The sequence below is a fragment of the Hemiscyllium ocellatum genome, chromosome 30 (genome assembly GCF_020745735.1).
Source record: "Hemiscyllium ocellatum isolate sHemOce1 chromosome 30, sHemOce1.pat.X.cur, whole genome shotgun sequence".
NCBI classification, from domain to species: Eukaryota; Metazoa; Chordata; class Chondrichthyes; order Orectolobiformes; family Hemiscylliidae; genus Hemiscyllium; species Hemiscyllium ocellatum.
The window spans coordinates 29,969,396-29,996,277 of NC_083430.1; the positions used below are offsets into that span (position 1 = coordinate 29,969,396).

Below are 26,882 nucleotides of genomic sequence, written 5' to 3' on the forward strand. Positions count from 1 at the left end.
TGGGTCTGGAATCTCAAATCTGTTTAGATCCATTTAACAAATATGGACTGTAAAATTCAAGAGTTTACCAGTACATGAATATATCATGCCACTTTACTATTCCAATACACTCTTTGGTGGACATACATAATCTTACCCCCTGATAAGCTAGAGATCATCCCTAATTTTTTGTGTCTTTACCTCACATAAAGTCCCATTCCCCAAACATGCCTATGCTCACTGACTTACATTGGCCCCCTAGTGACTCAGTGGGGGGAGCCAGAACCCAGGTTCAATTTAAGCCTTGGGTGACTGTGTGGAGTTTGCACATTCTCCGTGTCTGCGTGGGTTTGTTCCCAGTGACTGAAGATGCGCACTTAGGTGAATTGGCCATGCTCAATTGCCTATAGTGTTCAGGGATGTGTAGGCTCAGAACATTAGTCAGAGGAAGTGTAGGGGAATGGGTTTAAGTGGGATACTCTTCAGAGGGTTGGTGTGGATTTGTTGGGTGAAATAGCCTGTTTCCACACTGTAGGGATTCTATGAATTCAGCGATGCCTCACTTTAAAATTCTCATAATTGGTTTCAATTACCTGTATGACCTTGTCCCTCATTATCCTAGAAATCCTCCACTTCCATTACCCTCCGAGATATCAAATTGTGGCCTCCTGAACATTGCTGATTTTGATTTATCTCCCATAGATTGTCATGTCGCCTAGACTCTGAAAGTCCCTCCCTAAACCTTTCTGCCTCTTTACTTCCCTTTCTTTCTGTAAGCCTTTCTTTCTTTGATCAGATTGTGGCTAATCTGTCCTGATATAACCTTTCATGGTTCAGTGGCAAATTTGCTTCATAATAGTCCTGGAAAGGGCCTTAGGATGTTTTATATTAAAGATGAGCTGCTGTTACAAGGTCCACACACATATAAACCAAGTGATTTTATTTGATCAGTTATTGATAAATTCAACACTCCTTGTTCCAGCGTTTAGTATATTTGGTACAGAATTTATACAACCCGTGATGCTTAATGGCTTTGCAATTACTTGTTTGAATTTAGTAAACACTTTTCTGAGGTTGGGTGGTCATGGGGTGACATGAGGTGTAGGTGACATGAATGGATATTTGTATCATGCAATTAGTAACAGAGAATATTGCTGTGTATTCATTTTGGCATGATGTGATTCTACAACCTCAGAATCTGACAGTACCTGGTGAGGTTCCTGCAGATCTATGCTTTTATGCGAGTATCACCCAAGCAATTTGTAAGCTTACTCATTTAAGAAATGCAATGCCGAACGTTTGAGGTATGCCAATAAAAAAATTGAGATAAAAACTTCCCACAGTGGAATAGCCACAACAACAAATATGCTTAAAAGCGAGTTGCCTACTTTAAACCCTTTGCCACCGACAGAAGAAAGAACAATCTTCCAACAGAAAGGCCAGCTTCCTGCCACCTGCAGGTTGTTGAGGTTACAGAAAAATCCATTCTTGCAAGGGTTAAGTTGACAGTTTCGTGTGACAACTCCCTGGGTTTTCTTGTGATTTATATCATGGTACTTCAAGCCACACACACAAATCAATTACATTAAAACCTCAGCACCAGGAATTTAACTTGTGTTACAACGGACACATGGAAAGAGATATTGGCATCTAACTTCAGGGAGCTTTAAACATGGCCATAATGCACGCTGAGAGATGTAATACCAGAAAGCCCAAGAGTGGTTTCACATAAAATAGATTAAGTCAGGACGACTGCAATAACATTTAACCTTCACTTCAGTTCTCAGTCTTTTCATTTTGCCTCAGAAAAAATGGTGCTCAGAATAATTACAAAAGCAGAAAATGCTGGACAAACTTGACACGTCCTATAGTATCTGTGGAGAGAGAAACCGAGTTTGGCAGATTTGAGCTATATCACCTTCAGTCGAGACATCAGCTATTCCAATGGCCACTAACTTTCCCAGAGGAGAATTGCTCTCTGAACACCTCAGCTAGATATGATCACCTCCTGAAGATCCTTCTCCCATCTACTGCTCCTCCTTCTTTCAGTACTGCTGTATATTGCCTCTGATCATTTTCCCTGTCATGTTGTCATCCAAAGGGAATATAGCAATTGACGTATGGCTGGGAAAGTGCAATTTGTGTGGAGTCCTTGGGATCTGTGCTATACCACTCCAGATAGGCACCAGCAATTTTAAATAATGCCTGAAACCAAAGACGCTCAAAGATTCCCACATTTTCAGCAAGATTCAATAAAACTAATTTGTAGTTAACCTGAAAGTAACTGATATCAGATTCCTTTTGATAACACACGCGAAGGATACTACCATGTGTTCAGTTCTGCCTCTTTAAGAAGTAGCAATAGCTGGAGTGTTCATCTCCAAAATGGAAGCACCGACATTAAATCAGCTGCTACTACCATGTCTACCCTTAATGCGTCTAGCGATCCTGCCTGGCTATACTTTGGAATCTGGTGAAGTTAACACACCAAATGTTTGTATGTGTCACGGATGCAGTCTTGGAGGCAATGCACATCTAGTGTTTTATCTTGTGCTTTAAGCTAGTTCTGTCACCATTCTGGAGAATTTCTGGGTTGAGTTTGTCTGCATATGTACTGTCCCTGAGGCCGTAAGCTCCTTATTTCTAACTATGCTGTTCAACTCCTTATGCACTGTAACACTCCTTCACTGATATCAATAGGGAGTAGTTCTCAAATACGCTCTCTGGTGCAGTGTCTAGATCCTCTCTCTTCACATGCTCATTCTAGGTTAGTGTCTCCCTCTTTCTAATGTCTATTACATGTTACATCATTATTTACATTAATTTCAAAATATCACGTTAGTACTGTGAAAACAGGCACAATGGAGCTCAATATCCATTCAATTGGATTGTGACAGAAAATCCATCCAGTAATATGTGAGAAATGTGATGGGAAGCTAACATTATAAGCATCTTGCATCAAAAAGAGGATACATGTTAAGTGAAACAGGAGTCAGCAACAACTGGGCTGCAATAGCACCCAATGCCACAGTTATTGTGTGCTTACAATTGACTGATGCTATAACATTAAGCCAAATCAAGATATAGGTCCCACATTTTCTATTTATTGTCACCCTTTACCTTTAATAGATAAATTCTTACTTTTCAATTAACTCTGTTGAAAATATATATGATATATATCAGCCCAGATATTTAATCATCTGCCAACCCTGAATGGGTTAAGAATTATCCACTTACCTTTACGTGACTTCTGCATTGGAGATTCCGGGACAGGGCTTCCTGTATGGAATCCATGAATCTAGTGATGAAAAAGACCTTCATAGCAGCTTTGGCCTCCTTTTTGTTTAGCACCCTGTCCTGATTTTATAGTTTAAATGTCCAGTAGCCACAGTAGAAGGGTAAGTACATAAGGTGAGTGAGGGTGTTGGGGCAGATAAGATGCCATGTGGTTCATAGGGAAGAATTCCAGGCAGTAGAGTGCCAGGTGGGTGAGGTATATGGGATGCCAGGTAAATAGTGTAGCAGTGTGTCAGTTAAGTTGGTAAGAGTTTAGTGCCAGTCAGTGCATCTGGTCAGGGTGGCAGGGAGAAAGAGTTTCAGGTACACGATCGGGTGTAGGAGAACAGAGTGTATTGAGTCCAGCAGATTGGTGGTGTTGGTTTGAGTGAGTAAGATAACAGGTCTAATGGAACATAAGAAATAGGAGCAGAGGGGCGGCATGGTGGCTCAGTGGTTAGCACTGCTGCCTCACAGCACCAGGGTCCCAGGTTCAATTCCAGCCTTGGGCGACTGTCTGTGTGGAGTTTGCACATTCTCCCCGTGTCTGCGTGGGTTTTCTCCTGGTGCTCTGGTTTCCTCCCACATTCCAAAGATATGCAGGTCAGGTGAATTGGACAATCAAAACTCTCTTCACACAAGCTAGTCAGACACTTGAGCGTGAATCAAATTACACGGTGCTTTTATTGAGTTAGAACACCAGCCTCCATCTGCCAAACACTAAAACCCATAGTGTTTGGTACATTCATCAGAGGGAAATGGGTCTGGGTGGGTTACTCTTCGGAGGGTCAGTGTGGACTTGTTGGGCCAAAGGGCCTGTTTCCACACTGTAGGGAATCTAATCTAATCTAATCAAAGTAAGCCATTTGGCCCATAAAGCCAGCTCTACGATTCAACAAGATTGTAGCTGAACTGCCCCAGGCCTCAACTCTTTCCTGATCGCTTAGCTTATCGTAGCCTTCCACTCGCTCACATTTCAACAATCTGTCTACCTTCTTTCCAAATATTTTGAGTCATTTAGCCATCACAACTCTGAGGAAGTGAATTCCAGATTTTCACTACCCTCTAGAGAATGAATTACTTTGCATTTCAGTTTTAAATGGTTCTCCCCTTATTCTGTTACTATATACCTTAGTTTGACATCTTCCAACTGGTGAAAATATCTTCTCAACATTTAGCCTGTCAAGTTCTCTCAGAACCTTATGTTTCAATAAGATCACCCTTCCTTGGACTGGCAGTGGGGGATGGGATTGAGATTGCTTCGTCATGCTGTTGTTGAATCTCAGGTCTGGTGAGTTGTGCAATGGGAATAGGTGGTGCTTGTTGTGTCTTGGAGTTAGTAGGTAATGGGTTTCAGGTGGAGGGATATTATATCAGCATTTGGTGATGGGACAGTGTCAGTTCTAGTTGTGAGTGTGGGGGTTTCAGGCTGTAGAGTAGTCAGGGTTTTGTTTTATGTCGTGAGTGAATGTCTAGTCAGAGTGGTGTGAGGGATCGGGAGTGTATTTGGGAGAGGGGACAGTGGTGCTGTGTTGGGGTCCCACATGGTCCCAACTTGCAACTCCAGGATGCATTGTCCTGATATCAGTCTAGCCATTGGAATATCTTTGCTTATATTGTTTGCCTCCGTTAGATTGTGCTTTTGCATCTGCTTCTGAACAAACTCCTGACCTAATATCTCTTAATGTTGTTCACTGTTAAGTTCACTGCTTGCTAGTGCATTAATATAACCTTTTTTCTCTTGATGGGAGAGATGAGGATGGTCGTATAACCAGTGCTCGGTGCCTCTCTGCTATTCATATTAAACATGCAGTATCTCTTTGTCTGCTTAAACATTTGATTATGTTGCCAAACCTGTAGTCCAGAGGATCACTAACCCATGACAGGGACAATGTTGCATCTGATCCTACCCTATCCTGCCTTAGATAGTATCAAATAATTCAGCACATACCCACAGATAAAATGGGGGACAATAATAATCAGTATGACAAAGTGTTCATTGTCTATCACCCAACATGGCCTCCACTCTCTGGCCCATTCAGTTATGGCAATAATGTGTTATGGGTCTATGACCTTTGATACTGCCTAATGATCTTCTGCTGTATCGTGATGCAATAGGTTTAATCCTACAATACTGTATTGAAGACATTTTTGGTAAGAACTATCAGAAGAAAATATAATAAATCTGGAAGGAACAAAGTGCCCTTCACTAACACAACCAACATATGCTGTACCAGCATACTGCAATGGAAAACCGAGTTGTTCTATGGCACTAAGAATGTTTGTTTTTTTTGTTTCATTGTCCTGCAGGCTGGAAGTGATGGAGAAAGCATTGGTAATTGTCCATTTTCTCAACGACTGTTCATGATCTTGTGGCTGAAAGGTGTGGTCTTCAATGTCACAACAGTTGATCTGAAGAGGTAAGGTTGTGAGCGGATGTCCACAATATTTTTAGATTTTAGGCCCAAAGACCTGTGATATACATATGCTGCTGGTGCAATGGAAATAATTGCTACTTCTGTTGCTGGACAAATTAGTCAGATACTTGAGCATGAATCAAATTACACGGGGCTTTTACTGAGTTGGAACACCAGCCTCCATCTGCCTCTGAAAAAAAACTAAAAGACAATGTGAAACTAACCAATTTGCATTATCATCAGTTTTATCTGGGGTGGGATTTTCTCCTGTTCAGTCCAAATGAATTTCTTTGTTGTAACAGGTGATGTTTGCCTATTCCGAAAAGCACAGCATCAATGGACTTCCTTTTACAGAAGTTGCTGTGTCTTAATAACTCGTTTCTTGCATTACAAAAGTGGTTGCACCTCAAAAGTACCTCATTAGTTGTAAAGTGCTTTTTGCCAAACATATGTTGTGAAAGTTGCTATATAAATGCAGTTTTCTCTAGATTGTTCAGTTTGAATTCTGTCACACAGAAGAAATGATGCACAGCAGGGTTAATCCAGATATGCCAGGAGTTTTTAACCACCATTCTTATTTTTACTGGTACCACTCAACAAATGGCAAATCCCCTTCACACAGCTCAGTCCCTTCCAATAGCCTCATCTTACTCATTACAGAAACAAAATCTGATTTGAAAAGGAAGCTCTTAATTAAGAATGTGGACAAAATAATGGGTGGGATTTGTCAGTGAGTGGAAAATAATCTCCATGAGACTTGCTTCTCATGTAACTGAAATGATTCCTAAGTTAATTCTGTCAGTGGGGGTAGTTGAGCTGTAATTCAGTAACATTGTAGATTAGGGAACATCCTAAGACTACTTTGTACTTTGTGTTTCATGACCCAATATAAGCACTGGCTTTGTTTAAAAAAAATCAAAGTGTCACATTAACGTTTTAATATCTGAATTCTATCAGCAAGAAGAGAACTATAAATTGCTCTGTAATATTTATATTAATCAAATTGTTTGAATATTTTAAAATTATTTTTAAAGACTTCCCATTTAAGAATTACATCTTCCAATTTTTTTCATATGTTAAATCAAGGATGCAAGTTTGTTCTTACAATATCCTGAAGTGGATTAGCTGGCAGTACATAAGTTATTTATGCTTGCATTACATTATGCTAACAGGAACACAGCCTTGAATGCTAATTAAATCAGCTGATGGCAGCAAAAAAGATCTTCCATCTGGGGCGAATGTAGTACAAAGGAAGTAGTACAGTACGTAGATATTAATAAAATAGAGCTACAACAGCATACGATGCATTTTTGTAACTTCAGAGATTTCTATTAATTTATCATCGAAAGGTAACCGTTTCCTCACAACACAATAAATTACTTTAAATGAGTTGTTACTGCATACATATGGCTTTTCCCTGCTTGCTAATTTACCAGAGGTGTTAACTCAGTGAAAATAATGCCACCTGCATTAAAACAATAGACAAAAGAACACCTACCAGTATTCCCAACACTAATGTCTAGCATCTGATTAGTGACTCATATAGGTTTTGTGTTTCAGTATTAAGTCATATTTGCATTGCATTCTATGTGGGTTTTATGTCATTCCTAATAGTGGAGTCATATTTCAGAAAAATAAGTTTTTTTTTCAATGATAGAGCATTATTCTGTCCAGCTTTTGGAGTAGGTTTACTCTTTTTCTCTACATGAGGACATTGGTTAGGCTACTGTTGGAATATTGCATGCAGTTCTGGTCTCCTTCCTATTGGAAAGATGTTGGAAACAACGACTCTCTCACTCTGCAATACTCTCTGCAATATGTTGGGCTACTTCACAGAAATAGAGAATTTAAAGATAAAATGAACTTCAAATGCCAAAGCACCCACTCTGTGAAAAAGAATTGATTGCAGTTTTAAAAAAAAACTGTCTCCATTAGAACCTTGTGCAATTCCCACTGGAACTTCAAGATAACATTTGAACAAATAATTCCTTCACTGAAGAACAGTAACTTCTTCTCAATTACACCCTGACTCAACATTAGCTTGGTCTCTTTCCACAGAGACTGCTTGACTTTGTGATTCCCAGCATTTTATGTATTCTGTATAGATTACACATTTTGTAGTTATTTGCTCCTCTCCTCACCCTTACATGCTGGTATGTTTGTGTTATAGGATTTAGGATGGATTGTTCGCTTTTTTTAATTAGTTTCGGATTTTACTTGAGTGAGTTTACAAATTCGTTAATTTTAAATAGTTCAAAGATATGTGTCAGGCTTGACCTTAGTGCATCTTTAAGTTTCTATGGGGGGGGACAAAAAAAGTTTTTAAAAGTTCAAAACATTGTTATTACCAAACTCAGGACTAAAGAGGGAGAAATGTATTCATTGTTTCAGACTTGGTTGTAAACTCCCTCAAAATTGCTAAATAGTTTATCTTGCAATAATTTTTACTCCCTCTCTAATCTTCATGTTTGAATTCCCAAGCTTATATCTTTAATCAATAGGTTGTGATTTGAGCTATCTCATCCCTGCTGTTCAGCCTTGATTCCACCTTGTTCTATGTGTGTACAATATGCTGAACCAGTAATAAATGTATACAAGTACGAGAAATTTAAGAATGCAAAACGCCATTCAACCTATTGACCATGATTGGCCTAGGATACTAACTTTGCCAGTCTAGCATCTAACCATGCTACCATCACCCCATCCAATGCTATTAGGGACCTCTATGATAGAGCTGTATGGTTTGCTATACTTATGACAGAGACATATGATTTGACTTGATAGAATTATGAAGGTCCACTTCTGAATATGCTGGGATTTCAAATTGGGCTGGAAATTGGTCAACCCTGCCCAGTCTGGGTTCAACCAGTACAAACTTTGGTGTCTCCTGCTGTAGATGTTGTGCTATTTAACTACCCTGCCGTTTGGAATTATAGCTCTCCAACTCTGCCTATCACATTCCAGCTATATATTTGTCTCCACATAGAGATTCCTTCTCATGTCTGAGCTAAATTTAAATTCACAATATTTTAGGTCTGACCTCTGGTCTTATCATGCAGCTTTGTTAAAAATTTTCATAGGATATAAATGTGTCAGCAAAAGCTTTTAGTGCCATGGATTGTGCCTTTGTGACAAGAAAGAAACAAGTCCTGCGTAAGACTACAAACAGCGTTGACTGTGTTAGATTTGATTTTTGCTAAAGCCACAAAAGATGACATGAGGAAAACTTTGAATGTTCCTGAGTAAATGCTATTCAGATATTGTAATGTTCAATGGGTGAGGCAAATTCTTGTCCTGATTTTCCTATATTACCCTTCAGTGAACTGTGGATGTGGTAAATAGCAATGGGATTCAACAGTAGATCATAGATTATAGTTCTTGGTCACTGAACGGGCAAGACAGAGAACCCATTCATCAGTCTCCCAGTTCTGCAGTGTAAGGCTTTGTGCATGCACTGAGACCATCTGTTGCCTCGGATTCTTTCCTGTCATAAACACATCATATTTTCTCCTAATTGGAATAGCTGTCTAGTAAAAGCTGGACAAATCTCCAAATCTTCACCTTGAGCATGTGTTGCTCTGCAACCTGCTGTAAGGATTTAGTGTGATATTGGTTATAGCATTTCTGAAAGTATCCAGAAAGCTTTGAGATTTCTTCCCCCTGCAAATCTGTTAAGAAGGTCATTGAGTCTTACGGCCAGATTCCAACTGGAATTAAATAGCTCTTTAAGACTAAAGAACAAATCTCTGAAATGTAGCCCAGTTCCCTGATTTTTTTTTTAAGTTTGATTTGTTACATATTCATTTGGAAGTATTAGGGGTGAGTTCTGGCACACAATTTCATCATAGAGCTATCAGGATTGGACTGACCCTATCCTCATTTGTCAGAAATTGCCAGTTGTGGTTAGGTGTACAGTTAGACATTTTACCACATCACTTTTTTTGTTTCAGCTGTCTAGCCCAGTTCTCTGATATTTCATTGGCCAGGTTGCTGGGTGGGGAGAATGGGAGGAGAGGTTAACAACCTACTTTTATTTTGAATAGAACTTCAAGTAGGAATCTCTACATCAACCTGAAGATAAGGGGGTATTCCGATTAACAGATCATTGGAAAAACAGTGTAGCATTAACTCAGTGCTATACTGAAACTTTAGTCCGAATTTTCATTTCAAGTCTTGAGAATGGGATTTGAAGGCACAGCCTTCTGACTCCAGGACAGGAATGCTACACCATTCAACTCAGCATCAATCTACCTGCAACTTGAAATCTCTGTATTTTGCACTAGTCTGCATCTCCTTGTTATTATGGTTTTATAATACACTTTGCCTTCATGAGTTGTCCATATAAAAAAGTTTTTAAAAATCCTTTCAAATAGGTACAATTTTATATTAAATGTCATTCGTCTACTTTAAATTCTCAATGCTCACCTCTCATGCACTCTAGACAACGAAAGTTTTCAACAGCAATTATGATCCAATTAAGTTTCAATCATGGAAACTTTAGAAATTGCATTAGTTGGTCAAATTTGTATTTGAAAGATTCACTATGTCTATACCAGTATTAGAATACACAAATTTTACGCCAATTTTCTAGATAAAAGGAATTACTGTGGAACATTCAGCATTAACAATAAGAGTGAGCTAACAAGGTAGTTGAAATACTTTCCATGACACACTAGTTCTAAGGCAGTCAGAGACCTTATAAACTGCAAAGAATGTGTAACTTTCCCTGCTAGAAGTTACATGTTAATGAAAGGTAGCAATGTTATAGATCACCTTGTAAATGTTTTCTGTGAGAAGCATTTTTTTAGTTGTGGATTTGGTGGCATGACAACAGGGTGGAGCTGGAAAAGATGTTCCATCGAATCAACCCGAATTTTGCTGCCACTGAAACAAGTGAAGACATTTTTTGAGGGCTGTTTGTCGCTTACCCAGAGGCTAATATGTGAATTAGAGTTCACAATTCAGCCCAAACTCCTAGAGCATTCCTGAATGGCCTGTAAATTGTGGGTAATGCAGGAAACTATGGTCATTTATTTTTGATGTGACTTGACAGAAAAAAAGTGAAAACTGTCATAGTTGATGAATGAAATTCCTGTTGTTTCTTTCCAGAGTTTCAGGAAGTGTCTGTTCTCTTTAGCCGTGGACTACATTGAGTTCTTGAGTAAAGGTTGTGTTTTTCAAAGAGGCCTATGATGTTCCATTAACGTACAAATGTAGACGTTTTCCCTGCCTTAGTATCTGTTTCATGATACATTCTCTTCCCTTTGCTCCACAATTGGCAGCTGATTCTTCAGCTATGTAGGCTCTGCACTCTGGAATTCCCTCCTTACATCTTGCTACCATCTTTGTAAAACTTTCTTGAAAATGCCAGACTATTTGACTAAGCTTTTGGCCACCCAACATTTTGTTTCCTTCTTTGGCTGATCATTCATTTGAAACTGTTTGGCATAATTTTCTACGCTGGATGACCAAAATAAAGTTAATATGTTAAATTTAACACTGGTTGGAGTAGCAATGCTTAAAAGAGGGGCTAAGAGTCCTTGGGAACGTTATGTGTTAACGGTTAGGAGGAGCAACATTTTTCAGTTGCACACTTCCTCCTACTGCTAATGTCAGTGGAAGATTGACTAGGATTAGAAGGCAAGGGTATTATATTACGGCCGTCATGCCAATGTTTATTATAAGGAATATTGTGTGCATTTCAGATCTTGGGCCAGGACTTGTAATATTAGAAGACAAGACATGCTGTCATCACTATTGCCCTTATGTTGAAATGTAGCAGCTAGACATGATACCACAGCTATCACCTGGTACCTGGTTTATTGTGTGCAGTTCTGGTCACCACACTATAGGAAGGATGTGGAGACTTTGGGGGGTGCACAAAGATCTTGCCTGGATTGGAGTGTATTAGCTGAAAGGAGAGGTTGGACAAACTTGGATTGTTTTCACTAGAACGTTGATGCCTGAGGTGGCAAACTGATAGAAGTATATAAAATTATGAGAGGCATGGATAGTAAGAGTCCTTCTTTTCCCCACAGTGGCAATGTCAAATACTTAGGTTTAATGTGAGACAGGAAAAGTTTAAAGGAGATATGCAAGAAAACCTCTTTTACGCAGAGAGTGTTCGGTGCCTGGGGCATGCTGCTAGGGGAAGTGGTAGAAGCAGATATGATAGCAATGTATAGGGCATTTAAACAGATACAAGCAGGGATTAGAGGGATATGGACCATGTGCAGCATATGCGGTTAATTTAGAATGTCATCATTGTGGTACAGATGTGGTGGGCTAAAGGGTCTGATCCTCTGGTGTGCTGTTCTATGTTCTATGTATCATGCTCAATAAGAAGCTATTTGCAAACTGCCTGATATACAGTGGGAGTGAGACTAATCAAATTTCTTTTAGAATTGGATGAGAGATTACATTTAGCTTAATAGTGGCCCAAATTATCCGAAGAGAGGAATCACAGTTGGATTGCCGTTCCACTCATATATTTTTCCGCTGATACTGAGTTCTGCCTTTTTAAACAACAATTCTGATCCAGATTCCTTCAGAAGTGTGGAGTGTAAAATAACATTGTTTGCCCATACTGCAAGATAATCAAGGGAAGTCAAACTGTGCCTTCTTTTGCAGCAGTCAATGTGCTGGTGTCCTGAGATTTAATGTCCAGCTGCACAGCCACAATCTTTGGCAGCTGTTGTGAAATGGTAGGTAAGTTAGTGAGGGTGGGGTTAGCAAGGATGTTGGTTTAGGGTTAGAATGCCAGATAGGTAGGGTGCCAAGTAAATGATAAACTGTTTAGGGCTGGGTTGTGGGTGTTGTCAGACTTGCTTTGGTGCTGATAAAGTTTTGGGCCCCTGAGGGCGGTAGGCAATAGAATGGTGTTAGATTGGGTATTATCAGAGTTCCGAAGGTGTAACCGGTCAGGAGGTGGTGCTGGTAGGTGTGTGTCTAGTAAGTTGGAAGGCCAGCTTAACAGTTAGTCAAGATTTAGGCTTTGTTTTTAATTATCTAACATTTCAGAGGTACGTGTTAGCTTAATAGAAGCAGAGCCTTTCAAAATTCTCTGATATTGTGGGGTTTTTTTTGTCGCGTTTGGATGTAGGGGAATTACCCCGTGGAAACATCATTTTCATGAATGATTCTCCCAGATTCAACTGTGTGTGCAATTCTGAAAGATCCCAAAGTCCAACTTATCTAACTAGTGGGTGGCACAGTGGTTAACACTGCTGCCTCACAGCACCAGAGACCCCGGGTTCAATTCCCGACTCAGGGGACTGACTGTCTGTGGAGTTTGCACATTCTCCCCGTGTCTGCGTGGGTTTCCTCCGGATGCTCCGGTTTCCTCCCACAGTCCAATGATATGCGGGCCAGGTGAAATGGCCATGCTAAATTGCCCGTAGTGTTAGGGAAATGGGTAAATGTAGGGAAATGGGTGGGTTGTGCTTCGGTGGGTCGGTGTGGACTTGTTGGGCCGAAGGGCCTGTTTCCACACTATAAGTAATCTAATCTAAAACTATCTTGCCAAAGGAATATCCAGACTAATATAGATTATTGAGATGATGGGTGATGTTAATGATAAACTGTAGTCAAAGGGAGCAATTAAAAGGGGCACAGCTATAAATTGGAGATTTCTAGCAGCAATTATTTGCACTACTTGTCAGATTTGTCGGGGGCGGCATGGTGGCTCAGTGGTTAGCACTGCAGCCTCAGTGCCAGAGACCAAGGTTTGATTCCAGCCTTGGGTGACTGTCTATGTGGAGTTTGCACATTCTCCCTATGTCTGTGTGTTTCCTCCGGGTGCTCTGATTTCCTCCCACAATCCAAAGATGTGCAGGTTTGGTGAATTGGCCATCTAAATTGCCCATAATGTTAGGTACATTAGTCAAAGGGAAACTGGTCTGGGTGAATTACTCTTCGGAGTGTCGGTGTGGACATTTTGGGCCAAAGGGTCTGTTTCCACACTGTAGGGAATCTAATCTAATCTAATCTGTTGAGTATCAACTTTCAGAGCACATTACAAAAGTACATAGCATATGATTAAGTTTTTAACATTGGAATTTCAAGCTAGGCTTTTTTTCTACATGAATTTTAAGTTTCATAGCAGGATCGTCATCTGTCAATGCTGTTGTGTGCCAATCACCTCAAAACATTGTTTAAGAAATACGTGATTTTAGCATTTTAGACCATAAGACACAGGAGCAGAAATTAGGCCATTCAGCCCATTGAGTTAGCTCCGCCATTCAATCATGACTGATAAGTTTCTTAACCCCATTCTCCCGCTTTCTCCCGTTGACAATCAAGAACCTAGTGAATTCCACTGGTTCACCATTCTCTGGCTAAAGAAGTTTCTCCTTATCTCTGTTCTAAAAGGTCTTCCCTTTACTCTTACTCTTGTTTTGATCTTTTTTGAGTTGAGGGCAGTTAACAACCATTCCAATACTTTTCAGAATAGTAAACAATATTCAAATGTCAGGTGTTGGAGGGGATAATTTCATTGCAGGTGTTTTTCCTACAGTTGGTAGGAAACCTAAATGCTAAATCCATTAAGCAACAGAATATGAAACATTGCATATACATTTGTTTAAAAAAAACAGCTGCCATGAGATACAAGTCTGAAACACAACCTCAGAGTTGCAGCAAACTTATAAATTACTCGTGGGGTTAAGGTGACCTTGACAAACAACTGTAGCACATTTTATGGCAGCCACATATTGTACTTTAATAATTTGGAAAGAAAACAAAATGGAACAGCCTTATTTCTTCCTCCGCCTTCAATGTTTTGTGATTCCGTTGTGATAAACAAATAATTATGAGGTGAAAATATCATTAATTAAGAGGAACAGAAGAAAGGCTTTTAAATCAATAAACAAGGGCAAATTCTCAGACAAATTCCTGTATTATCAAGGGTTCACAGTGAAGACTAGCCAAGAATGTAAATTCTTCTCTGGACCATGGACTGAACAATGATATTACTTGGCCAAACTGGGCTAGGTTCCTGGCATTCTAATTATTCTTTAATGGTGTCTGTAATCATCCACAGTCCATAGCACATTCAGTCTGTTTTCATAGCTTTTAATAATTCAATGTTACATTATAGAGAAATAATCACCAGATTTATTCTAGTTTAAGACCATCTTGCATTCAGCAACTCATTGCAAAACTTACAAACTCACATCTTCAGGGAGGTTTGTGGTGCACTATTAGTGTCCTTACCTCTGAGCCAGAAGGTCAGACAAACATATCCTGACACACCATCTCAAAGGCTAAAGTATTTATCCAAACTGCTTGCTTAGTTGCAGTACTTGGTGGTGGGCCGTGGATCTGTCACATTGGAAAGAGAAATGGGCTGACTGTCGCATCTTGGTCAGGTAGCATCCAAGGAGCAGGAGAATCAACGTTATGAGCCTCACATTCCTGATAAGGGCTTATGCTCGAAACTTTGACTCTCCTGTTCCTCAGATGCTACCTGACCAGCTGTGCTTTTCCAGTGCCACATTTTTTGACTCTGATCTCCAGTATCTGTAGTCCTCAATTTCTCCTGACTGGCACATCTCCAAACAGGAGTGGGTTCCTCATTGGCTTCTCGCATATACTACGTTGAGCTGTTTATGGGACATTGCAGTATCCGTTAGAATTCATAACCAGAAACACTTACTATGCCCTTTCTGCGGTTGAACTCTATCAGAGACTTGAGGGATGAGATTGGTGTGGAGAATGCTGAGCTGCCTTGCCTTAACAGTGTACGATATCAATGTAGAAAAGGTAGATTTTGTAAACTCACATAAAATGAAAATGGTAAAAAGATTATTTTGATATCAGGATGTACATCAATGAAATAATTAACTTTTATGAACTGAATTTATAGAGTCATAGATGTACAGCATGGAAACAGACCATTCAGTCCAACCTGTCCATGCCGACCAGATATTCTAACCCAATCTAGTCCCACCTACCAGCACCCGGCCCATATCCCTCCAAACCCTTCCTATTCATATATCCATCCAAATGCCTCTTAAATGTTGCAATCGTACCAGCTTCCACCACTTACACTGGCAGCTCTTTCATACCTATACCACCCTCTGAGTGAAAAAATTGCCCTTCAGGTCTCTTCTATATCTTTCCCCTGTCACCCTAAACCTATGCTCTCTGGTTCTGGACTCCCCACCCCAGGGAAAACACTTTGCCTATTTACCCTATCCATGCCCCTCATAATTTTCTAATCCTCTATAAGGTCACCCCTCGGCCTCCAACGCTCCAGGGAAAACAGCTCCAGCCTGTTCAGCCTCTCCCTGTAGCTCAAATCCTCTAACCCTGGCAACATCCTTATAAATCTTTTCTGAACCCTTTCAAGTTTCACAACATCCTTCTAATAGGAAGGAGACCAGATTGTACGCAATATTCCAACAGTGGCCTAACCAATGTCCGGTACAGCTGCAACATGACCTCCCAACTCCTGTACTCAATACTCTGACCAATAAAAGAAAACATACCAAACGCCTCCTTCACTATCCTATCTACCTGCAACTCCGCTTTCAAGGAGCTATGAACCTGCACTCCAAGGTCTCTTTGTTCAGCAACGCTCCCTAGGACCTTACCATTAAGTGTATAAGTCCTGCTAAGATTTACTTTCCCAAAATGCAGCACCTCGCATTTATCTGAATTAAACTCCATCTGCCACTTCTCAGCCCATTGGCCCATTGGGTCCAGATCCTGTTGTAATCTGAGGTAACCCTCTTCGCTGTCCACTACACTCCAATTTTGGTGTCCTCTGCAAACTTACTAACTGTACCTCTTATGCTCGTATCCAAATCATTTATGTAAATGACAAAGAGTAGAGGAATCAAGCTGCTAATCCTAAAAGGTTTGAGAAATATTTGGAGGAGGAGGAATGGGGAAATGGAGGCCTTTATCCATGGTGAGTTAAAACCACTTGTAGTGGTTCTCGTCTTTGAAAAGCAATTGCAGGACAGTGGATACTTTCATCCTGTTACTGTATGTTTTTGGAACAAAACAGAAATTGCTGGAGAAACTCAGCAGGTCTGGCAGCATCTGTGCAGCAAAAGCACAGTTAATGTTTTGAGACCAGTGACCCTTCATCAGAGCTGTATTTTCTGGAATTGCTGTCATATGCACTTAAGACAGTTACTTTTTTAACCTCTGTTTTTAATAACCTATTAATTTACTTACATATAATTACAGTCTGACTGACTATTTACACTCAGTTTTCATTTTCGAACATTTTCAATATCACTTTGTTAAAGTTATTGTGATTCCAACATTTAACAATCAAAGATGAACAAGACTTATTCAAATTGAAAATGATTTTTCAGCCAATACTTCAGAATAGACGATGACCGAGTTGTTTCAACGCGTAGATTAATTGCAACATCAGTATATAATATTTATTGCTGTGAAGGCCTAAAACTCCACTGTGCAACAACTGTAAATATTTTTAACTAACTTGATTAGAGATGTTACGATGCATCTCTGGAGCAGGTTGGACTTCACCATTCTGGGCCAGAGGTAGGGCACTACTGCTGCAACGCAAGAGCCCCCGTATTGATTGATTGTATCATTGCTATTTTCTGTAAGCAAATTCATATTTGCTGGGTGACTTTAACCTAAATAACAACCATTCTGTTTAATTTCCAAGAGATGCTTTGTTTTTTTATGTGTTCAAAGGACTGTATTGGGTTATAAGGTAATAAAAGCAATCTCCACATCCTGGTATTTTCTCGAGTGCTGCAGATCTGGTTCAATGATTTAAAGGTTTGGCATTGCTTGAAGTTGGTCCTTTTCTGATTGAATTGCAGATGTCTTTGTGTTCTGCTCACTTCCTCTGTGTGAGTGCATTTCCTTCCAATAATGTTACAATAAGTTGCACATACCAAGATTCTGCTAAGTATATTAAAGTCTTCTATCAGAGAAAGGGTGCTTTTTGATCTCCTTGTTGCCAGCTCACGGCAGTACTTGGTCAGAAAACCATGGAAAGCATCAAAGCACTTAATAATTTCCTGTAATTGTTTACCAAGTTGAAACTTTCTCTCCAAAGATTGACCAGATATGGTTGGTTGACTGTTTACCAGTTGCCTGAAGAATATTGAGGGATTTTCCTTATGTGTTTTGATTAAATAATTTTAAGAATTGTAGGAACTGCATTTTCTGACATGATGTGGAAACATTTCTGTGTATTTGTGAGGACTTCGGATCCATAAGAAGTACAGTGAGGAATCTTATAATTTCTTTAAAGTGTCTGTGGAATTTTTAATTGTTCTTAACAATACTTGAAGGGGACGTCTGAGGTTTGCTCCAGCTGTAAATTGATTGATGTTACTGTTTTTGGTTATAAGAAATACTGGTTCATGCCGAGAGGTGACCTTGACCTGAAAACAATACTAAGAGGAAGGAAATTAACACCTAGAAAGCATGTGACCAGACACAAAGGAGAGCTATAAACAGAGGAGCTGGAGGATGAAAGCTCAGATGCAGACACAAAGAAAAAGTGCACAGAGGCTGAAAGAGGAGCATGCTGAACCTCTTTTGAGAGGAGGAAGCAAATCACTCTCAGGAAAATGTCAGTTTTTCTGATTGTTGGAAAAGAAAGAGGAATACTTGGATGTAATGTATGAGTCATCTAAAATAGTTCTAAAATCTGCAAATTTGTGTGAATAACTTGGGAGACCCTGAAAAGCTGAGTATTTTCCCAGAAATGGACCATCTGTGAACCAGAGTGTTATGTTGGTTGGTTGAAAAGGAATTCTGGAAAGCTCTACCAGTAATGTTGTGACATTAATGGTCTTTAAAAGTTTTACTACAAATCGTCATACTTTTTTGAAGCTTTAATGTGACTGCCCTTGTAAGATAGGGCTCCTGTGTTAGCCTGTGTGAATAAAGAACAGCACATTGTATAACTATACAATGTCAAATTTCTTTGGAAAATCATGTAGGTACTTTTTGGTTTTGTGAGATGAATCTTTGTTGGATTATTTGCCAATTAATTCTTTTTTAATTCCCATGTTTCTGAATCGTGTTAAAGTAAAAGTTTGAAAAAGTTGAATCCTGTTATCAATTTCTTAATTTGTGAGTCATTAAGTAATTTTAGTTTTTCAGGTTTATGATTTTCTCACCGGGATAGTAACAATTATATCAGTGAAAGATGTGCACTGTGTATTGAATCTTGGAACTGGAGTACACAACTATCTCATTAAGAGTTTGACATTCTCCTGAATGAAGATTATTGATTTCTTTTCATTCATTCATAGGATGTGGGTGTAGCTGGCTGGGCAAGGATTTATTGTCACCCCTAGTTGTCCATGAGAATGTGGTGGTGAGCTACCTTCTTGAATTGTTGTGAGCATCTTGTATAGGTTGATCCATAATGCCATTAGAGAGGGAGTTCTTCCTGAGTCATGGTTTTTGAAGGTACTGTGGAAGAACCTTGGTGAATTTATTTGGTGCTGATACTAAGCATTGGTGGTGGTGGTGGGAGTAGATATTTGTAGACGTTGTGCCAATTAGATGGGCTACTTTGTCATGAATAATGTTAAGCTTCTTGAGTGTTGTTAGAGCTGCAATCATCCAGGGAATTCGCAAGTGTTCTATCATATTCTTGACTTGTGCCTTTTCATAGAATCAGAGAATCCCTACAGTGTGGAAACAGGCCATTTGGCCCAACAAGTCCACACCGACCCTCCGAAGAGTATCCCATGTAGACCCGTTCCCCTACTCCTGTTACTCTACATTTCCCTTGACTAATGCACCTAGCCTACACATCTCTGAACATTATGCGCAATTTAGCATGGTCAATTCAACTAACCTGCACATCTCTGGACTGTGGGAGGAAAGCGGAAACTTTTGGATGGTGGACAGGCTTTGTGGAGTCAAGAGTTGAGTTATTGCAGGATTCTGAGCTCTGTTTGACTTGCTCTTGCAACCACTGTACTTATGTAACTCGTTCAGTTCTGTTTCTGGTCAATGGTAATCCTTTAAATGTTGATAGAGAGGTATTTGGTGATGATAATGCTGTTGAATATCAAGTGTAAATTATTAAATTCTCTCTTGTTGGAGAGGCTCATTGCATGGCATTTGTATGGTGCAAATACAACTTGCCACTTGTCAGCCCAAACCTAGATACTTCCTGCAAATGGGCAGGGAGTGTCTGAGGAGTCGTAATGGTGTTGAACATTGTGCAATCATCAGTGAACATTCCCACTTTTGACCTCATTTCGAAGCAGGCCACTCAGCCCATGCAAGTCCACAGCAACCATCCAAAGGGCATCCCACCCCGACCTAACCCCCATAACCCTGCATTCCCATGGATGGTCCACCTAACCTGCATATCTTTTGACTATGGGAGGAAGTGGAGCACTTAGAGGAAACTCTCGAAGAATGTGCAAACTCCACACACAGTCACCAAGGCTGGAATTGAACCTAGATCCTTGAGGCTGTGAAGTAGCAGTGCTAACTACTGAACCACTGTGCCACCTTAATGCTACCCATCATTTAATGTGGTGTCCTATATTTACCAAGAGCTTGATGGACTGTTTTGTTCAAATATGAACTTGTAAAAACAAAAACAACTTAAAATAACTTTAAAGAAAATAAATATGATAAATATAAAAATGGCAAATTATCAAATGGGACATGCTGTCTCAATAGTCAAGGTACATTTTAAAATATTTTTATATTTAATGTCAGGAGGATTATAATATGCTGTTCAGCCATTCTCTATATACATGTCTTGTTATTTGAGCAGAATTAATCAAAACCAGTTATCTATTGGATGAAAATGGTCACCTGGAAATTACAGTCAACAGTGTTCTAGTACAAATGCTTAAAACATTTATCCTAAATTCCCCCAGAGGTGTTAATATTTCCATTTAAATAAAGCAAAAAAGATTTTGGTTGCAGTACAATCATATGTATAAGAATAGCAATGGTTATGGTTTCCACCTTTATAATCAATATTCCTTTTGGGTTTCCCTTAAAAATTGCCAAAATTTTGTTGCTATCTTTTATGCTTTTTAATCTTTAAATTAATTTCTGATAAACTTATAACTTTCAACTGACCATGTTGCCATTTGTTTCTCTATGTAAACTTAATCATCTCATTTTCTACTGGTAGAACATGTACGGCACGGTTGGGCGGCACGATGGCACAGTGGTTAGCACTGCTGCCTCACAGCGCCTGAGACCCAGGTTCGATTCCCGACTCAGGTGACTGACTGTGTGGAGTTTGCATGTTCTCCCCGTGTCTGCGTGGGTTTCCTCTGGGTGCTCCAGTTTCCTCCCACAGTCCAAAGATGTGCGGGTCAGGTGAATTGGCCATACTAAATTGTCTGTAGTGTTAGGTAGGGGTAAATATAGGGGTATGGGTGGGTTGCGCTTCGGCGGGTCGGTGTGGACTTGTTGGGCCGAAGGGCCTGTTTCCACACTGTAAGTAATCTAATCCTGACAGTAATCTAATCGTGGTCTGTATATTTGTTCTTTATATTCCTGAGCTCTCCAGCTATGATCGTTTGAAGCCTCTATTGCTTTTCCTTCGTTAATTATTCTGATTTTGCTGACTTTTTTGATAGTTTATTATTCAAGTATAGAAATATGTTGACATATGATTTATTAATAGGTTTTATTTTGAAATGTGATTTGAACGTCAAAACTTCTTAGAAGCTTTGAACCTCTCCAAAGCTGAATTTGAACAGAGTAGAAGTTTCCTAATTAATGCCATCACAGATTAATTGTAGAAGAATATTGCATGTTACATGCTGTACAAGCTTATTTCATCTTGTAAAGAGTTAACAATAAATATTTGCTTATTAGAACATCCCTGTCTGAGGCTGGTACTAAACAACAAAAGATCCATTGTCAGACTTTAAGTTCACATGCATGGAAAAAAAAGACCAATTTTTAAATGCTATGCAGTCATGTCAAATTAGATTTGAAGAACTAGGAGCAGGGCACTGATTAAAGTCTTTAACTTGTCAGAATTTCAAATCAATGCACTTCAATTTCACTTTCTATTGCCAATTAGAAATGATCCTTTAGTTGCTGTAATTCCTCTTTCCCCTTCTTAAAAGCCATGCTTTATTGAACTGTACCATAATCACAAACAGCCATCGTTCCAGTAATTCCTCCACTCACTTAGTTTCAAGACACTGACTTCTGCTGGTGTCTGCTTACCTCCGCATCAGCGGAGTGCAAGTGTGAATCGAAGTAAGGAGTTCTGACAAGCTACCCATCTGTGAAGTATATCCCAGTTGAGGCTAAAGCTGCCTTTCCTGCAAGATCACATACAAGGAGTTTTAGCAGACCCGTTAAGTTGATTGAGGTTATCACTTTGCCTTTTTAGGAACACAGGAACAGGAGTAGGCCATTCAGCCCCTTAAGCCTGTTCCATCATTTTTGTGAGATCATGGCTGACCTTTGACCTAATTTTATGCACCTGCCTTTGGCTGATGTCCTTTAACACCTTTGTTTAGCAAAAGAAAATCTGTATCTCAGATTTAAAATTAACAACTGATCCAGCCATTTGTGTAAGAGAATTCCAAACATGTACCACCCTTTTGTGAATGGTCTGGCCCTAATTCTCAGACTGTATCCCCTAATTCTAGAATCACCAACCAGTGACAATAGTTTATCTTTATCACCCCGCCTTTTCCTGTTAATATAATGAAGAATTCGGCCAGAGATCCGGGTTCAGTTCCCGCCACAGGCGACTCTGTGTGGAGTTTGCACATTCTCCCCATGTCTGCGTAAGTTTCCTCCAGGTGCTCCGGTTTCCTCCCACAGTCCATAAATGTGCAGGTTAGGTGAATTGGCCATGTTAAATTGCCCATTGTGCTAGGGGCAGGGGTAAATGTAGGGGAATGGGTCTGGGTGGGTTGCGCTTTGGCGGGTCAGTGTGGGCTTGTTGGACCGAAGTGTGGAAACAGACCCTGTAAGCAAGTAATCTAAATCTACTTCAATCTCTTCACCTCTTTAATCTTCTAAATTCTAGAGAATTTTAGAGGCCTGATTTGTGTAATCTTTCCTGATAACTTAACACGTGAAATCCACCCATCATTCTTGTAAACTTGCATTTTATTTCCTCCAAAGGCAATATATTCTTTCTAAGGTGTGGTTCCCAGATCTGCTCACATTGAAGTTGACTAGAATTTTGTATAGCTGCAGCATATAACGTCTATGTTCTTGATTACTTCCTGTACATGTTTGTGACACTTTAAAGATCCATGTACCTGAACCTCCTAGTCTGTTTGGACAGCCACTGTATTTAACTTCATACCATCTAGAAAGTACTCGATCTATTCTTTGGTAACCTCACACTTGCTTACATTGAACTCTCTCTGCCACAGTTTTGCCCATTCCCTTAGTCTATTAAATCCCTTTGTAATTTTATGCTACCATCTACAATGCTGTCTAACAATGTGTCATCAGAAAATTTGGATAGATGACTTTCTATGCCACTATCCAAATTGCTAATAAATAATATGGATACTTGAGGCCTTGGCACCAATCCTTGTGGAACACCACTGGTCACATCTGTCCAATTTGAGTACCTACGCATTTTCCCTATTTTCTGTTGTCTGCCACTCAACCAGTTTCCCAGTGGCATTAGTAAATTTCCCTCCATTCTATGGGTTTCTATCTTATTTAACGGCCTCTTATGTGGGACTTGACCAAATCCCTTTAGGAAGGATGTTGTGAAACTTGAAAGGGTTCAGAAAAGATTTACAAAGATGTTGGAGCGATTGAGTTATGGGAGAGGCTGAATAGGCTGGAGCTGTTTTCCCTGGAATGTCGGAGTTGGAGGGGTGACCTTATAGAGGTTTATAAAATTAGGAGGTGCGTGGATAGGGTAAATAGACAAGCAGTTTCCCTGGGGTGGGGAGTCCAAAACTAGAGAGCATAGGTTTAGGCTGAGAGGTGAAAAACTTAAAAGGGACCTCAGGGACAACCTTTTCACGCAGAGGGTAGTGTGTGTATGGAATGAGCTGCCAGAGAAAGTGGTGGAGGCAAGTAAAATTACAACATTGAAAAGGCATCTGGGTAGATATATGAATAGGAAGATAAATATGGGCCAAATGCAAGTATATGGTGCTAGATTAGGTTCAGATATCTGGTGACCATGGGCAAGTTGGACCGAAAGGTCTGTTTCTGTGCTGTACATCTCTATGACTCTAAGTCCATATGATCAACATCTGTAGACATTCCTCTGTCTATTACCTTTAGTCATCTTTGTCCTGGACATTGGAAGCAGTACTCCCCTTTTATGTTTAGTAGTTTTACTGATTGACAATGGAGTATAAAATCAATGGGTTTAGAGGCTGGGCTGGGGCCACATAATGTTGAGTGGGTGGGTTTCCCACCACTATTCTGCCTAGCTTTGATTGTTAGAAATTTCACAAGACTCGAGAGAGAGAGAGAGAGAGAGAGAGAGAGAGGGGTGGGTGACCTGCTATCCCTTCAGCATACTGAGGCTGGAGATTGGCCAGTCACTGGCTGCTTAAGGATCTCATTTTGCCTATTAGTATTAGGACTAGCATCAGTGGGAGGCCCACACCTTGCAGAAAGTGTGGTTGTGTTAGTTATGCAGCAAAGGTAGGATAGGGGGTGGTTGCAGGTCATGGGCATAGTCATAGAGTCAGACAGAACAAAAGAGGCCCTTTGGCCCATTGAGTCTGTAGCTGTCCTATCTAAACTTATTCCATTTCCCACCTCTTGGCCCAGATCCTTGTATGTTGTAAGATTCAAATGCTCATCTACACACTTTTTAAATTTTGTAAGATTTCCTACCTCAGGCGACAGTCTGAGTGGAGTTTGCACATTCTCCCTGTGTCTGCATGGGTTTCCTCCGGGTGCTCCGGTTTCCTCCCACAGTCCAAAAATGTGCAGGTTAGGTGGATTGGCCATACTAAATTGCTCATAGTGTTAAGTGAAGGCGGAAAATGTAGGGGAATGGGTTTGGCTGGGTTACGCTTCGGCAGGTCAGTGTGGACTTGTTGGGCCGAAGGGCCTGTTTCCACACTGTAAGCAATCTAATCTAATCCTAATCTAATCCCTACTTTTCCTCCCAGGCAGTGCATTCCAGACCCCTCCGGGCGAAAGCCCTTTTCCTCAAATCCTCTTTAAACCTCCTGCCCTTCACCTTCAAACTATACCTTCTTGTTACTGATCCTTCAAATAAGAGGGACAGTTGCTTCCTATTAATCTTTTCTGTGCCCCTCCTAGTCTATGCAATTCAATCAAGTCCCCCTCCACCTTCAGCCTTCACTGCTCTTCAGGCAATAACCCGAGCCAATCCAGCCTCCAACCCAGGCAGCATCCTTCAGATGAATGTCCCCTGCACCAGTGTTGAGTATCTCTGAGGCTATTGTCTATATCATGGGTGCTCTTCCCAGGAGGCAAAGAGAATCTGGCTTGCTGATAGAGCCAAGAGCTTCGCGATACTTGGTGGAGCAGTGATATGCCTTTCTTGGGATCAAGGACATTGTGAATGGAAATCCCACTCCTTGAGAGGAAGGAATGGGTCAGACGTTTGCTCTAAGTGTAGGCAGGTTGGACCAGCTTAATTTGGGATTAAGGTTGGCATGGACTAGTTGAACCCAAGACCCTGCTCTATGACTGCATGCCGATGAGAACTGCAGCCAATCAAAAGCTGGCAGATGGTTTTGCAGACAGCATCACTGGGAGAGTGGTACATCCACATAGAAGCTTTGCATCAGAGATGGACTCAAGCCGCAGGTAACTAATGGTGGGGTGTATTTTTTTAAAAAAAGATTGATTCACGTGGTGTGGGCACTTCTGGCCAGGCCAGCATTTCTTGCCCCTCCCTAATTGCCCAGAGGGCTGTTAAGAGTTTGGAGTCACATGTAAACCAGGCAAGGTAAGGATGGCAGCTTCCTTCCCTAAAGGGCATTAGTAAACCAGAAGGTTTTCCCTGCCAATCAACATTGGATTCATGGTCAGAATTACTTTTAAATTCAGATTTTTTTTTAACTGAATTCAAACTTCACCATGTGACATGGCAGGATTTGAACCCGGGTCCCCAGAACATTAACAGAGCAGCGATTAATACCACTAGGCTATCATGTCCCCTTAGTCATGGGATAAGGGGTCACAGGAGAAAGTGAAGGTTCAGAGGCAAAGACAGGGGCCATCTTTCACAGGGTCCCATCCTTCCTGAGACTGAGTGCCCGATGAAGGACTCCAATGAGGGCCCATGGGACCCACACAACAGCTTCAATTGGTGGTGAGAGTAGCCCTACTTAGAAGTGGGAGGATGGGCTTTCACTTGACACTCTCACACCTGATTAAATGCCCATGCCACCACCAAACCTGTCTTGGTGAAGAGAATTATATCTCCTCAACTTTGCAGTTGGAGTATAAAACCCAAGAGTCGAGGATTGAGAAGCAACAGCAGTTTTAAAAGGGAGAAGAGCAGACAAAGGAAGCACATGGTGAGGACAGTGCAGGAGAGAGAGAGAGAACCTGCACAGTTACTGCCTTTGCTGTTTTTGAATTCATGTGTCACTGGACATCGGAGTGCATCTGGGAAAATTAACAAACAGTGAATTTCACAACTAATCTTGGAGGAACTGTTGGGCGAAGTTCACAGCACAGAATCAGATAAGTTAATTGTTGTATCAAATCTGCCTAAGAGAAAGGCTGTATTAGTGAGTACAGTGGGTTCTTTCTTTATTATATGTTTTTGGAGATAAGTCTCTTGATTAAACTTAAAATATAAGCCATAGCTATTAATTTAACCTGGGGCAGTGTTTGTAGAGGAATAAGACGGTGTTATTTTCTGGATCTGTAGATTGTGAAGGAGCAAAAATAGCCTTTGCAGTGATATGTACTTCTTGTCAGATGTGGGAGTTCAAAGAGAGTTTAAGGGTTACTGCAGATTATATCTGCCATAAATGTTGTTGGGTGCGAATCTTATCAGATCGAGTGGATCGGTTGGAGAGACAGATAGAAGTGATGAGGAATTTGCAACAGCAACAGTATGTGATGGATGGCAGTTATAGGAAGGGGGGAAAGTCTCAGATACAGTCACATAGATGGGTTAACTCCAGGAAGGGTAAGAGAGATAGGCAGCTAGTGTGGGAGTCTTTTGTGGATATACCCATTTCAAACAGGTATGCTGTTTTGGAAAATGTAGGGGGTGATGGATTCTCAGGGGAACGTAGCATGAAAAGCCAAGTTTCTGGT

The 26,882-nt window shown here is 40.4% G+C and overlaps 1 protein-coding gene across 1 annotated transcript in view; it reads left to right on the forward strand.

Moving 5' to 3' along the window:
• clic4 (chloride intracellular channel 4) overlaps positions 1–26,882 on the forward strand; it is a 144,053-nt gene that overhangs the window by 53,956 nt on the left and 63,215 nt on the right. The window contains exon 2 of the mRNA XM_060847649.1: positions 5,566–5,675. Within this exon, the coding sequence (XP_060703632.1) occupies positions 5,566–5,675 (110 nt within the window). The remainder of the gene's footprint in view (positions 1–5,565; positions 5,676–26,882) is intronic.